Source organism: Anopheles moucheti, chromosome 2 (assembly GCF_943734755.1).
Source record: "Anopheles moucheti chromosome 2, idAnoMoucSN_F20_07, whole genome shotgun sequence".
In the NCBI taxonomy this organism is placed as follows: domain Eukaryota; kingdom Metazoa; phylum Arthropoda; class Insecta; order Diptera; family Culicidae; genus Anopheles; species Anopheles moucheti.
In genome coordinates, this window is record NC_069140.1 from 2,814,593 (window position 1) to 2,826,691 (window position 12,099).

At 49.0% G+C, this 12,099-nt stretch overlaps 2 protein-coding genes across 2 annotated transcripts; one reads left to right on the plus strand and one right to left on the minus strand.

Annotated features, from left to right (window-relative positions):
* The first annotated feature begins 3,823 nt into the window (after positions 1–3,823).
* LOC128310594 (LIM domain-containing protein A-like) lies at positions 3,824–5,239 on the plus strand. The gene has a single exon (XM_053047275.1). It carries the CDS (start codon positions 3,824–3,826, stop codon positions 5,237–5,239), a length of 1,416 nt encoding a protein of 471 aa, XP_052903235.1.
* A 2,522-nt stretch (positions 5,240–7,761) lies between these two features.
* Positions 7,762–8,540, minus strand: LOC128310595 (uncharacterized). The gene is made up of 2 exons (XM_053047276.1): positions 8,371–8,540; positions 7,762–8,165 (listed from the first exon to the last, which is right to left on the minus strand). The coding sequence occupies exons 1-2, from the start codon at positions 8,492–8,494 to the stop codon at positions 7,762–7,764; spliced, it is 528 nt and encodes a 175-aa protein (XP_052903236.1). The 5' UTR covers positions 8,495–8,540.
* Between the last annotated feature and the right edge of the window lie 3,559 nt (positions 8,541–12,099).

A 12,099-nucleotide genomic window follows, 5' to 3' on the forward strand; every position in this document is an offset into this window, starting at 1 on the left:
CCGTGTCGTCGTAATGTACTTTCGGGACTTTTGGTACTTTCGATTTCGGACAGCTGAGCCAAAGCGCCACGCACGCACGTATCTGGGTGCGCTCCGCATTACGCAACTCGGGTTCCTTTTTCTTCCCCGGGGGCTGCCAAAAAGGGCTTCTGCCACCGGTACGCTTACCGTTGACAGGTTTTGGCTACATCGACCAACCTGTCAGCTGCAGCCGTAAACCAACTGTTCTGTATCTTCGTACCTTTCACTGATGCATTCAGCTGTCGCACCGTAACCACCGACACTGGTGACGTTTGAAGTGAACTGCCCTGCGCCAATCAGGCTGGGGTGACCGCGAGTCTTGGCACTTTCGAAACAGAGCCGCTCGGCGGTGCTCAGGATTTCCTGGGTGTTTATTTTCGCGCCCAAATTCCAACTACCTCGTCCCGGATGGTCCCTCCATCATGCAAGACAAGCCTTACCGTGGACTTTCATCGCTACGCAAGGACAGCGCGCACATAGATTCTGGTCGCAACCCGAATCTGGTGTACGGTTGATGACAATCTTTTATTTCCGCTCAATTTGCAGCGACCGATCTGCACCCGGCGTCTTCACCGTCTTGCGGTGGCATGGCGTGACACGATCCGGCCGGTCCGAAATGTCAAGTCTACCACCGTGCGAGCAATGTAAATTGGGTGCGGAAAATGCACGGTTCGGTCAAAATTTTATGACGATATCCTACCGGCCGTGTCCCTACTGCGCCCTGTTCCCGGCGACTGTTCATCTTCAGCCCCTTGGGTGCATCACACGGGAAACCATAACCTAGATATTTGACGATATTTTCATTTCACGCCGGGCTGCATTTTTTCCCACAGCCGCGGGGACTCGATTGACGGGATCTTCACCCGTTTTGTCTCGCTCGTGATGCGAAACATCGATCAAGTGATGATCAGAGCGCATGATGGACGCGAATGCGTTGAGGTAAATTTGCAACAAATGACGAATAGTTAACCCATTCCCTGCACTTAGCACTGGATTCGGATCGGTGTCTCGGGATATTATTAGGTCCCATACACTGTTTGGTCCTAGCTCCCACACAACTACACACGCACACGCATACACATCATGTTCTGTTTGCGAAAAGCTGTGAAGCATCTATTTTATTGGCTTCCCATTGGAACAAGACAAATTTTTACGAGCTCAGTCTATTCCAATCATCACCCAGCACAATGTGCCCCACCGTTTCGCAAGATCACCCGTGTGCCGCGGTTCGAACTGCTGTGTTGCGGATATGGATGGCGCCATTCGTTGTTCGTTACAAGTGCAAACGCCAAGAATGCCGGAATGGGGAACCGCACCCGGAGAAGAAACTGGGACAAATGTGTGTGTGTGTATACCTGTTGCTTGTCGCCGTTGCTCCGCCATCGGAGACAATCGTGGTTTTCCGAACGTCAGGAGCGGTTCGACGCATCATCGACCAAGCGCACCCACCAGATGACACCGGAACGCAGCGCTACGCAACGGAACACAACCACCAAAACGAGGTTAGCTATTCTTGGAGCAGAACATCGCCACCGTACGCTGCTCTATTCGATACCCTTTTACACGCTCGCCTGCCCGCAGCGATACCAATCCGGGCAGACCGGGCGTATCGGTCGGGGAGTTCGGAAAGCGACCAGAACGACCTTGCGGCATCGAATCAAATTACCGTCAAGCGAGATAGTGCGGGTGGTCAAGATTGAGCCGCCACAATCGAAGGCCACAATTTTCCACTTTTCACCTCATTGAAGTGATGCCGGCATATGTAATTTCAGGGCCACCGGATAGCAAATGTGTAAGCAAAGATGTCGAGAAACTGTAATTAATCGATCGGTCTCCTTTACCGCTTCTCGTCAGTTATGTATCGCTCCACCCTATCGGAAGTGCAGCGCAAGAACAGATAGTTTCGTTCGATTTCTTCCTTTTTTGTCTCTGAAACCGGTCGACCTATAATAAGCCTCGCGGGAAGGTCGTAGCGCGTGTTGCGCTTTCTTTACCTTTCCAAACCAGAGTGATCAGACACGTAAAACCGATAAATATGTTCACAGAATTCCACCACACGATACATTCACCTGCTGTTTTTTCTTAATCACACCAAACGCTTGATGCATCCCACTCAACATCTCACCATAACCATCGGATATTATCACCACCGTAAATCCATTCAATATGGGAACTTCTGGCTCTACACGCCACCCGTTCGAGGACAGACCACTTTTACCAATTGTGAGCGATGTTGAATGAGAAAACACGATTTACCAAGGCCAAACGCTATCTCCATCTGGACCACCGGTAAAAGACAACCGACAACAACACAGCAAGTGAGAGGACCCACAAACTTTCAATCTTCCCTGGTCTACCCCGTTGTCCGAAAGGATCGCCTTATACACACAGAGCGTGTTATGCAAGATCGTTCTTAAGATCGTCGCGCGCGCGCGAAAAGGGAACGGGAAATAATAAGAACCGGTGGGATCTTACGTCACGTTTGCCAAATTCATGCCCGAGCCGAAGAAAGTATTCCCTTTCGAATTTTACCCACAATTCCGCGGTTGTACCGCGTCATTTACGGACAAGCGGGGCTACTGGGGTACGATCACCACTGTGCAAGCGAAGAAAGAGCCGGAGATACCGGCGACAGGTGAGAGGTGACCTCGTAAGATTTGACCGGCTAACCGAGTTTGCGCCATAAATCAAACACGATCAAACGTATGCACTCCATCGACGGCTCCGTTTGACACAGACTAATGCGTGTCACAATGGGACACGTTAAGCGTAATCTGATGATTGACTCGTTGCAGCGAAAAGGGCTACATTCAATTAATTTATTTGATAAAGCTGCCATACACCCAACCTGATTGTTGTCCGTTACCACTGAAGAACCTTGCGACTAACCTCCGATGTCATCACACCAGACGACCGGAGCAGTTTCCGAGCTGACCTCCAACCGATAATCCACAGCCACACGCCACAGGATTGGCCCCACACAAGCGGCCGATCTCCTTGGGAGACGGAAAACGAAACCCTTCTTGAGAAGATCGCACAAAAGGGAAAACAAAAGGTAAATTAGTGCCAACTCGCTGTACACTTCGCCGGTGTCCACCAGCCGGTCGGACATTTGTCTTTCCAATGCACTTACTTTCCTCGCTTCGGTTCGCTCATTCTGCTTTCGATTTCGATCGAAAAAGAAGCGGGAAACCAATCAGTCCTGCCTCTCCTGGGAACGCTCGGCAGGAATGCGTTGTCCGTGGGCGCGAAGCAACTTGAATTGTTGGCGTTCGGTTAATTTGGTCAAGCCTCCCCGAGGGCTCGCGAGGAGCAAGCAGGAAGGCCTGCATCGGGCGCGTACACCCGAAACCAAACTGATACTGCGTTTCGTTTGCTCGCATATTTCGCTTTAGTTTTCGTTTTTCGGGGGCAAGATCGGACAACCGCTTGGTCGGTGATTATGCAATGTTTGAACAGTGCGCCCATGCCGAAGTTGACCATGATGTCCTTCCGAGATCGAAGAAAAGGGGCAAAGAAATTCCGAACCTGCTCCGAGCGGGTGATAATCTGTTTCGATGTTGCCGAGGGCCGGAGGATATGGAGGACGCGAATTCGGTACGCCATATAAAACTGGAGCAGTCGTGCCTTTTTTTGGACAGTACACAGGGAGTGTCCGCTGGCGTACGTTGGCGGCATCGTGGACCGAATCAATAGTATATCTGTGCGCGGTGATCTAGACGTGTGCGACAAACAGTGAAAAAGTCATCGGAGAATTGAATTGTTTTTTCGTTTACGAGTGCCAATAACGTGCCATCCCACAATGAAGCATTTTCTAGTGTTGAGTGCCTTAGTGTTAGCTCTGGCTAGTGCAAGACCAGAAGGTTATAGTTACTACACTCCGCATGTTTCTAGTTCCGGTCATTCCGCTACTTCGAGTGCTAGTCTTCAGTTTACATCTGGTGCGGGTGCGTCCGGTACTAGTGCTGTAGATGATTGTGAAGAGCCAGCGCACGAGCAGCTCACTCCGTTCCAGCACAGCCAAGTGCACTTCTTCGCCCCACAAGCATCTGCTCATTCCGAATCTTCCTCATACCTGAGCGCATCTTCTGGACATCATGAGCACCAATCGTCGCTTCCAGAATCTTCGTCCTATCTGAGCGCGTCTTCTGGACATCATGAGCACCAATCGTCGCTTCCAGTACTCTCGCATGCATCTGTGTCTGGTGGAGCTTCCGATTCCAGCCACTACCACTACCAACATCAGGAGCAGCAACAGCAACACCATCAGACGGTCCAACATCAAGTGCACCATCACGTAGAACCTCAGATCGAGTACTTCACCAATGTACATAACCATCAAAATCAGCATTCTCACCAACAGCAGCACCACACCCACCACGAAGCATCCGTACATTACGTACAGCAGCCCGTGGTGAAGGAGGAAGTCCACAAGCATGTCTACGTACACGTTGCTCCGGAAGAGAAGGAAGAAATTCACCAAAAAGTGATTCTTCCAACCTACACCAAACAGAAGCACTACAAAATCATCTTCATCAAGGCTCCGCCTCCACCGACCACCAGCAAGGTGGTTCTACCTCAGCAACCCGTCAACGAGGAGAAAACACTGGTCTATGTGCTCCACAAGAAACCCGAACTAGAACAGGAAATTGTTGTACCAGCGCCAGCGACCTCCAAGCCCAGCAAACCAGAAGTGTACTTCATCAAGTACAAAACCAAGAAGCAGGAACACCAACACTCGTACCATCACGAGGAACAGCACTCGTCCAGCTCACTCGGCGGAAGCAGTACAAGCGGCACCAGTGGTGGCTACGAGGTGGCCGATCTTTCCGGATTTGGAGGTTCGTTCGGAAACAGCTTCGCTCCGATAGTCGTTACGGAAGGATCGTACCACAGCACAACACCAGCTCCGGTAAAAGTGACCACCGTTCATTCCGTGTCCTCCTCATCTTCGGTTGCTCCCTCGTCGTCCTACGTTAGCAGCACGGCCAGCAGCCATCATGGTCATAAGGGCCAAAGCATCAAAGTCACCAACATTGGTCTGTCTGGATATTCTACCGGTGGATCGGGTAGTGTAGTGTCAAGTTCCAGCTCCGGCTCCAATACTAGCAGCCGCCAGCGAGGTTCTAAAAAGTCCTGCGGAAAGTGCACCAAGACCAACAGCGCTCCTGTATCCGTTGGAGGTACTCTGGATGCATTCGTATCCAATGTGTTCTAGGATGTAGTAGAAAAGGAAGCTTTTTTTGTTTAGTCTTAGATACCTTAGATTCTTTAGCTCGTTCCAGGACCTCCCGAAAGGAGGTATTCAAGTTCCAGATCTGTCTACTGGATGTTAATAAAAAATCCTAGCTAATGTAACAAATTTCTCAACCTCAATTACATCTCCATCTACTGGCACGGCATTATGCAACCAACATGCGCAGTCGCACTCACGTTCATTGTTAGTGGTCGTAGTTGCGTGCCGCCAAGGAACGGGACCGTTGTGAAAGGGCCGAATGATCGATAACGATGATCCGATCCGGCGAAAGAGAATGTACGGGAAGGCACTCCGATAGCCTTCCCAGTCGCCTGTCCTTACCAGGAGTTTCCTTCAGACGTTGATAATGTTGATGTTCTCCGGTTCCTCGCACGGACTCCTTCTTTCCTCGCTTGGTCTTGTGGTATGTAATTAGTGGTGCGAATTGGCCACGATTTGTCGCCTGACGGTCGGTGTTGGTGATGAAGTGGAGTTCGGACAATCATCGCGGACCGAAAGAGGCTCCCCGGTTGTTGGTTTTTGGTTGTTTTGCTTGCGATCTTTTTGTTGCGCGTCACTCGGCGCTACCTCTCTTTGCGATGCCAATTTACTTCGCCAATCTCAGCCGTCTCGCTCTACGCCTCAGGACTGAAATGCGCGTCCATCATCCTAATGTTTTATCGCCGCTCTTCTGCTATGGTGCAAGCGCAAATTGCCCATTCAAAGCCACGTGTACGCGGAGTAGTTGGGCGCAACAGGTGCCAGATAACCGAATACATTCGAATTCGATCAATCGAAACATCGAACGAACGCGTAGGTTTTTTTTGTGCCGTTTCTTGCCATTTTCATCAATTTTGTTGGCCTTTCTTTTTATCTCTTTGGGAAGTAATAAAATATATATGTAACTGGTAACACTGTCCACTTCTCGATTGCTCTTGCATGATGACCTGTACTTAATTGGAAGTAAATAAGTTTGATAATCAATTCGCTAAAGCGTTCGAGCTGGAGGTAAACAAGTTGAAAATTAATGCCATTACTTGAAAATTAACCACATTGTTTAACTCTCAAGGTTGGCAATTGCCGAGCAGTAATTAGTCAACAACTAAACGATCTCTGACTCAGTTAAAAACTATCTTAAACTTATTCATTGTTGTTGTAATCTCTTTGTTAATTGAGTTACTAAGTAAGTTCCTTTACATTGTTTCGGCGACAAAGACATCAAGATCTTGCAAGTGTGAGGGCACAAAGTTCAACCATTCGCACGATTTGCATCCAAAGTTCTGGGGTTTTCCAAATTTCCAATCCAATCTCCATCTATCCTTGAACATCCATCAGCACGGCACAACACGCACGCAGTGGTGGCCCGAAAAGTGGTGCGAGATCTGCAAAATAGAATATCGCTTCCACCAATTCTCGTGCCCACTCTTGAATTCGTTACATTTCAATCGACTACGATCGCAAACTGTTTTGAGTAATAGAAATTACACTTTTCCTTGACATGCCATGTCGTCACGTTACGGTTCATCTTGTTGCTTTTTGTTCCACTCGATCGTGCGTCTTCCTAATGCTGTTAAGTCCCGCAAGCGAATCAAAACCAAACCACATTCCAAGGCGCGCTACATTGCGAAGCATCTCGAAGCACTCAGCCACTGGTCTGCTGAAGGTCTCGTGCAGATTGACGTCGTGTACCGTATGGTGCCTTTTGACCTCTTACGCTTCCGCACTGCAAACTCAACTCGGTTGCAGCGGGTGCACTAGATTTATTCAAAAACACCCCAAACCCACCTTTTAGCCATAAAATGTACACGAGAAAAACACAATTTTGTTTTTGTTTAAATAAAAATTTGTCACCGTTACTTTTTTATTCTACTTGAGATGCGCCACTCACTTCGTCCGGGCGACTTTGTCTGCGGTTGCCCAAACGAAGCGATGGGATCGCACGCTCAGTGTATGCAATATCCTTATAGTAATAAATAACAAATGGTAACGACTATGGCTTTCTCTCTCTTTCTTGTTCTCGTCCATTTTTTTACCCTTTCACGTTACATCTCTCTCTGTTATCCTGTCTAATCTGCCAGCTCGAAACCGTTTCCAACTGCAACTGCTACCGTTGGGCTACAACAATCCCTTCGCTATCGTTTTGTTATCTTTCTATTTTTTCGCTTTTCTAAAGTATAGCAGATGGGAAAGAAATAGTGAATCAAAGAAAACAATACATGTGAAAAAACAAAGCATTACGCGATCTATATACAGGCACCGACCGCTGGCCGTTCCTGTCGATGGCGCTGGAAGTAACAGCGTCAGGAAGGTAGCGGTCCGCTTCCGATCGAGTGATCGCCTCGATCGTCTAATCTCGTGAGTCCCTCGTCGTACGGCAAAAATGCATGATCTCCTGGATGATGTGGTGTCGTTGTGTATGAATGTGCGGTGTAGAATGTACTGGCCCAGAGCGGGAATATTGGCAGGTCCACCATGGGGTGATGCCACAAATCCTGCTGCATGCTTTAGTACGGACCGGACTGACCAGGGGGTCCGTATTCTTGCGTTGGCTGCTTCTCCTTCTGGGTCTTGTACTTGATGAAGTAGACCTCCGGCTTGCTTGGCTTGGTCGGTGGTGGGGTCGGGATGACGATGTCCTGCGGCTCCTCGGGCTTCTTGTGGAGGACGTAGACCAGAGTCTTCTCTTCGTTCTGAGGCTGCACCGGGATGATCGGTGCCTTAGGGGCTGGTGGGCTCGGGGCCTTAATGAAGATAATCTTGTAGTGCTTTTGGGCCGGTGCTACCGGGCTAACACGTGGGTAGTGGACCTCTTCCTTCTCTGGCGGTGGCACATGCACGTAGATGTGCTTTTGGACGATTTGCGGGGCAGGGTTGTAGTTGTATCCGGAGCTGGAGCTTGAGCTACTACCTATTTGGTGGAAAACGAAATGAAGAGCTTTCTTTAGTACTTAGTTCTGTGTGGAACCGATGAAGCAAATAGCCCTAAGCACACTGTTCTTCAAACGAGCAACTAATCGCGGTTATTTTTTATGTCCGCAGGATATCGTGTTGACGCTTGAAACTTTCTCACTAAACAAATTGAACAATTGACACCCATTTTCACAATTACGGACCTGAGTACGGACCACCAAAATCTCCAACCGACGTAAACGATGGAGCCGAGTAGGACGAGAATCCGGCTTCCGGACGAGCGGCGGCGTACGCCAGTACAACACTTAACACTATGAACACCTTCATCGTGCGTATCGTTTTCGAGTTTTGCGAAACCACACAAATAGAACACTGCACACGATTCTACCAGGCGTGTAATAGACGGCGCTTATGCTAGGCTGGCTCTGATGCTGCTGGAACAATGCACAATTTGAAACTGTTGCTGTGTCTTGAAGTGCAATGATTATTTATACTAGCGCATCCGACAGCAACGTTGGGGCTCTTCAGCATCCGAAGCCACCACGATGAGCCTGCTGCGATGAGAGTGGTAGCATCCCCCCACACCCGAGTACCAACCAAGCACGCACACCACGATCGGCAAACGCAAGCGCCCCAGCCCGCGGACATCGGTCGGGGAAGATGAGTTCGGACGCCATTCATCGTTGCGCATCCGCCAAATGGCGCACACCACCGAAGCGTAGCCCTTCTCCGGCACACGAACGAATGGAAAACCGACCCATTGGGAACCTTCCTTCGCTTTACGGTGTTTGCCTTATTTTTTTGTCGGAACATTCGCACCGCTCAGAAACCGCAATGCCCAAAATCATAGCGGAGATCCACCACCCCACATCCAGCGGAGTGGATTTAATTTCGCGCGCTTAAGGAAGGCACTGTTGGAAAAGACCAATCATTGCTGTCACGTGCAGTGAGATAGTAAGATGTCCTGTATGCACAGACGCCGACGGCGATTCGAAGATAACCCGTATGTCCGATAAACAAATGGTCAGATTAAAACAGGATAGCTTTGCTAATCGCCAGTGACAAATGCGATAATGCAATGCGTCAAGGGCACGCCGGAGACTCTTTGGGTAGGTGAAGGTGGGAAAAAATTTCCCAAACCTAACCGCAACGATTCATCGAACGGAAAGCTCCGTTTCCCTTTCGCACCACCGTCATGTACCGCCGGTCATTGGTTCTCGGCGATTCTTCGACAAATTACGGGGAAGACACTGGCCAGATAGCGCCACCGTCTTGGCGGTGCTTAAATGTCTGTGTTTGTGTCACACTGTTTGGTGAAAGGTAACCAGTCTCTTCCGCCAGCAGTACACCAATGGTGGAGAGAAGCTTGGTGGTGCCTCGTGCGGATGCGATACTACACCGAGGAATGTGCGTTATGAAGACTATCCCGTCCCATCAGACCAACGATTTAGCATAGTTGGGAGGTAGGCAAACGGCACAAAAAAAAACTACCATTAATGTGTTATGAAATAACGGCTACACTAATGTGTGCTTAGGTGTTTTATTCCTTTTTTTCTCATATATGAGATAAGCCACTAAGCAGACTAGCGAACGCGCTGCGTACTAAATACTCGCCCGTTTATACGACCGGTTTGGCTAATCAAGTTGACGTTACGCGATGGTGCTTGATTGATTACATTCCAATGCCATCGCATACATTCTTCATGCGATTGCTCTTTTACTACAATTCATACTGCATTACGGTGGGTATTCATTTCCAAATTGAGTGTGTACCATACACTCCATCAGGGTCAGACACCTTCCAATTTGTGACATATTTCTTATATTTACTTTCACAGAAATCACGAATGTCATACACTTCGTAAGAGAAACATGAGTAAAGTATTTTTGATGAATGGCTTTTTTGAGTAATTGCTACATCAATTAATTTATTTTGACCTTTTTAAAAGAAGAATCGATCTTTCTTCTGCTTATATGTCGCAGAACCGATCTTCTACCTTCAGCATCCAATTTCTGGACTGTTCCAACCAGCCTGAGTTTGCTCCCATTCAAGCATTTGCATGGCAGTATTGCATTTCCCTCGTCGAGATTTCGATGGTCCTGGACACGACTTCCTCTATTATGCAAACAAGAGCCCATCGTCGGCGAGCGCATGGATATGCAGCATTGCTAAAGGTCGCCCTTCAATAGCACTTATCGTCTTGCAAGCGCCGGGGAAAAACGATCTACGCTGTTGCAATCTTCTTCGGTGGACTTTCATGGAAGCGCATTACGTCGCATTTCCCCGTAGTTGAATTAGATTTATATGAATGGTCTGCGAGTAAGAGCAACCCTTAATGGCGGTCCACACTGTTTGACTTTGGTTCTGATGCCATTTATGCGAGATCGAATCTGTTGCAGTATGGTGCGACCTCACGGGATAAAAGTGAGAGAGAGAAAGATCCTCTACCTTCCTGAACCGAAACCGTCAGGCGTCAGACCGCGGATGTAATCGTTCGGATTGAATAACGCCGTGCCAACTGTCAGTCTTGCGACGGTCGGTAAAGGTTTCGCACCGAGACTGTTTGCGCGCCGGCATCCAACAATTCAATCAAATCTTCTACGATTCCGAAACGGCGAGATCTCTTGGTACGAAACAAAGGTACCAAATTGGCAGAAGATATCAGACTATGTCCGATTCCTACACCGTTCGTCCGTTCCGTGTGTGAGACGTCATGGCGTTGCATGCAAGCTGCAACCCCTGACAAGAAGCAGAATAAATCGATTTTATGCCGTCCTACGGATGATGGGTTGCAGAGGGGCTTCCGTGTCTTCCTTTTCGCCCTGGCATCGGGTCGCATTCGGTTCGGTCTAAATCTGGCGAATGAAACGTGAAGCTGCGGAGAAGAGAATTTACATAACTCCAACCGCCATGACGTTTCCCGTGTGGTTCGAGAAGAAACGCTAGGTCGTCTGCCTGAAGTGTGTCTGGCCGACGCGGTTGTTGAGTTCCCCAGTTCGCCCACTGAACTGATTTAAGGGGTTACGAGTGTAGGGCACAACCGAAAACAACCGGGTTAACCGTATGGCTCCGGTTGAAAGCGAATGCACACCAATTTTCACCCGCCGACAGCCAAACAACGCACGGTGAACGAGCCGTTTCGACCCTCGTCGACCGAATTTGGCGGACCTGATCCGCTACGCAAATCATCACTTTGTTCCATCAATCTTAAGCCTCGAACCTTAGACCGGCCCGGAGCACCGGCAATGGGCTATTGGAGCAAGCTAACGCGGAGGCAACGAATGAACGCCAACAGGTCAAACACAAATTCGTACGTAGCTGCCGGAGTTGCCGTTTGAAAGCGAGAGTCTTAACCGCTTGACCTTGCATAATTACATACACCGCACACGGCACTACGCACTGCCTCCGTAGACTTGTGGTGGTTACGTTCGTGCCTAGTGCCCAGTGGTGTGGTAGCTGCCGTTTGCCGTTTGCCGTTTTTGCTTCCTACGATGGATGGATTCCCTTCACTTGGAGTCCCGCGGCTACCTGAAGGCAGGATTTTAGAACTGAATCAAAGAGGATCGGCTACATACAGAAGAAGTCCTCGGCAAACAGACAACATCTCTTGGATCAGTGTCACGTGCCACTTGGTATCTCACATCGTACCAGACATTGCCACTTGTACGTGAAGAATTCCGATCCATTAGTGAGTTTTGTCCAATATATACTCCAACACACGGAAAGGCGTTAAGATTTTGTTCAAGTATTTCTTGATGTCCGATGGCGAACCACTTCAAAGCAGGGTGTCGCGCAGGGTTTCCCAACCTAAAGCCTGGTAGCACCTGATTTTGACCACTTGCGGTGGCATAAATAGATCTATCGTTCGATCTATCGGTGTTACGTTAAGTGGCTCTACATCTAAATCTGACCCCAGACATCGTTGTCCACC

Bases quoted from the DNA above. Each gene is read 5' to 3' on its own strand.
- LOC128310594 (XM_053047275.1), top strand. From the start codon at position 3,824: ATGAAGCATTTTCTAGTGTTGAGTGCCTTAGTGTTAGCTCTGGCTAGT.
- LOC128310595 (XM_053047276.1), bottom strand. From the start codon at position 8,494: ATGAAGGTGTTCATAGTGTTAAGTGTTGTACTGGCGTACGCCGCCGCT. The intron at 8,166-8,370 runs GTCCGTAATTGT...TCCACCAAATAG, and splicing joins TTTTGGTGGTCCGTACTCAG to GTAGTAGCTCAAGCTCCAGC.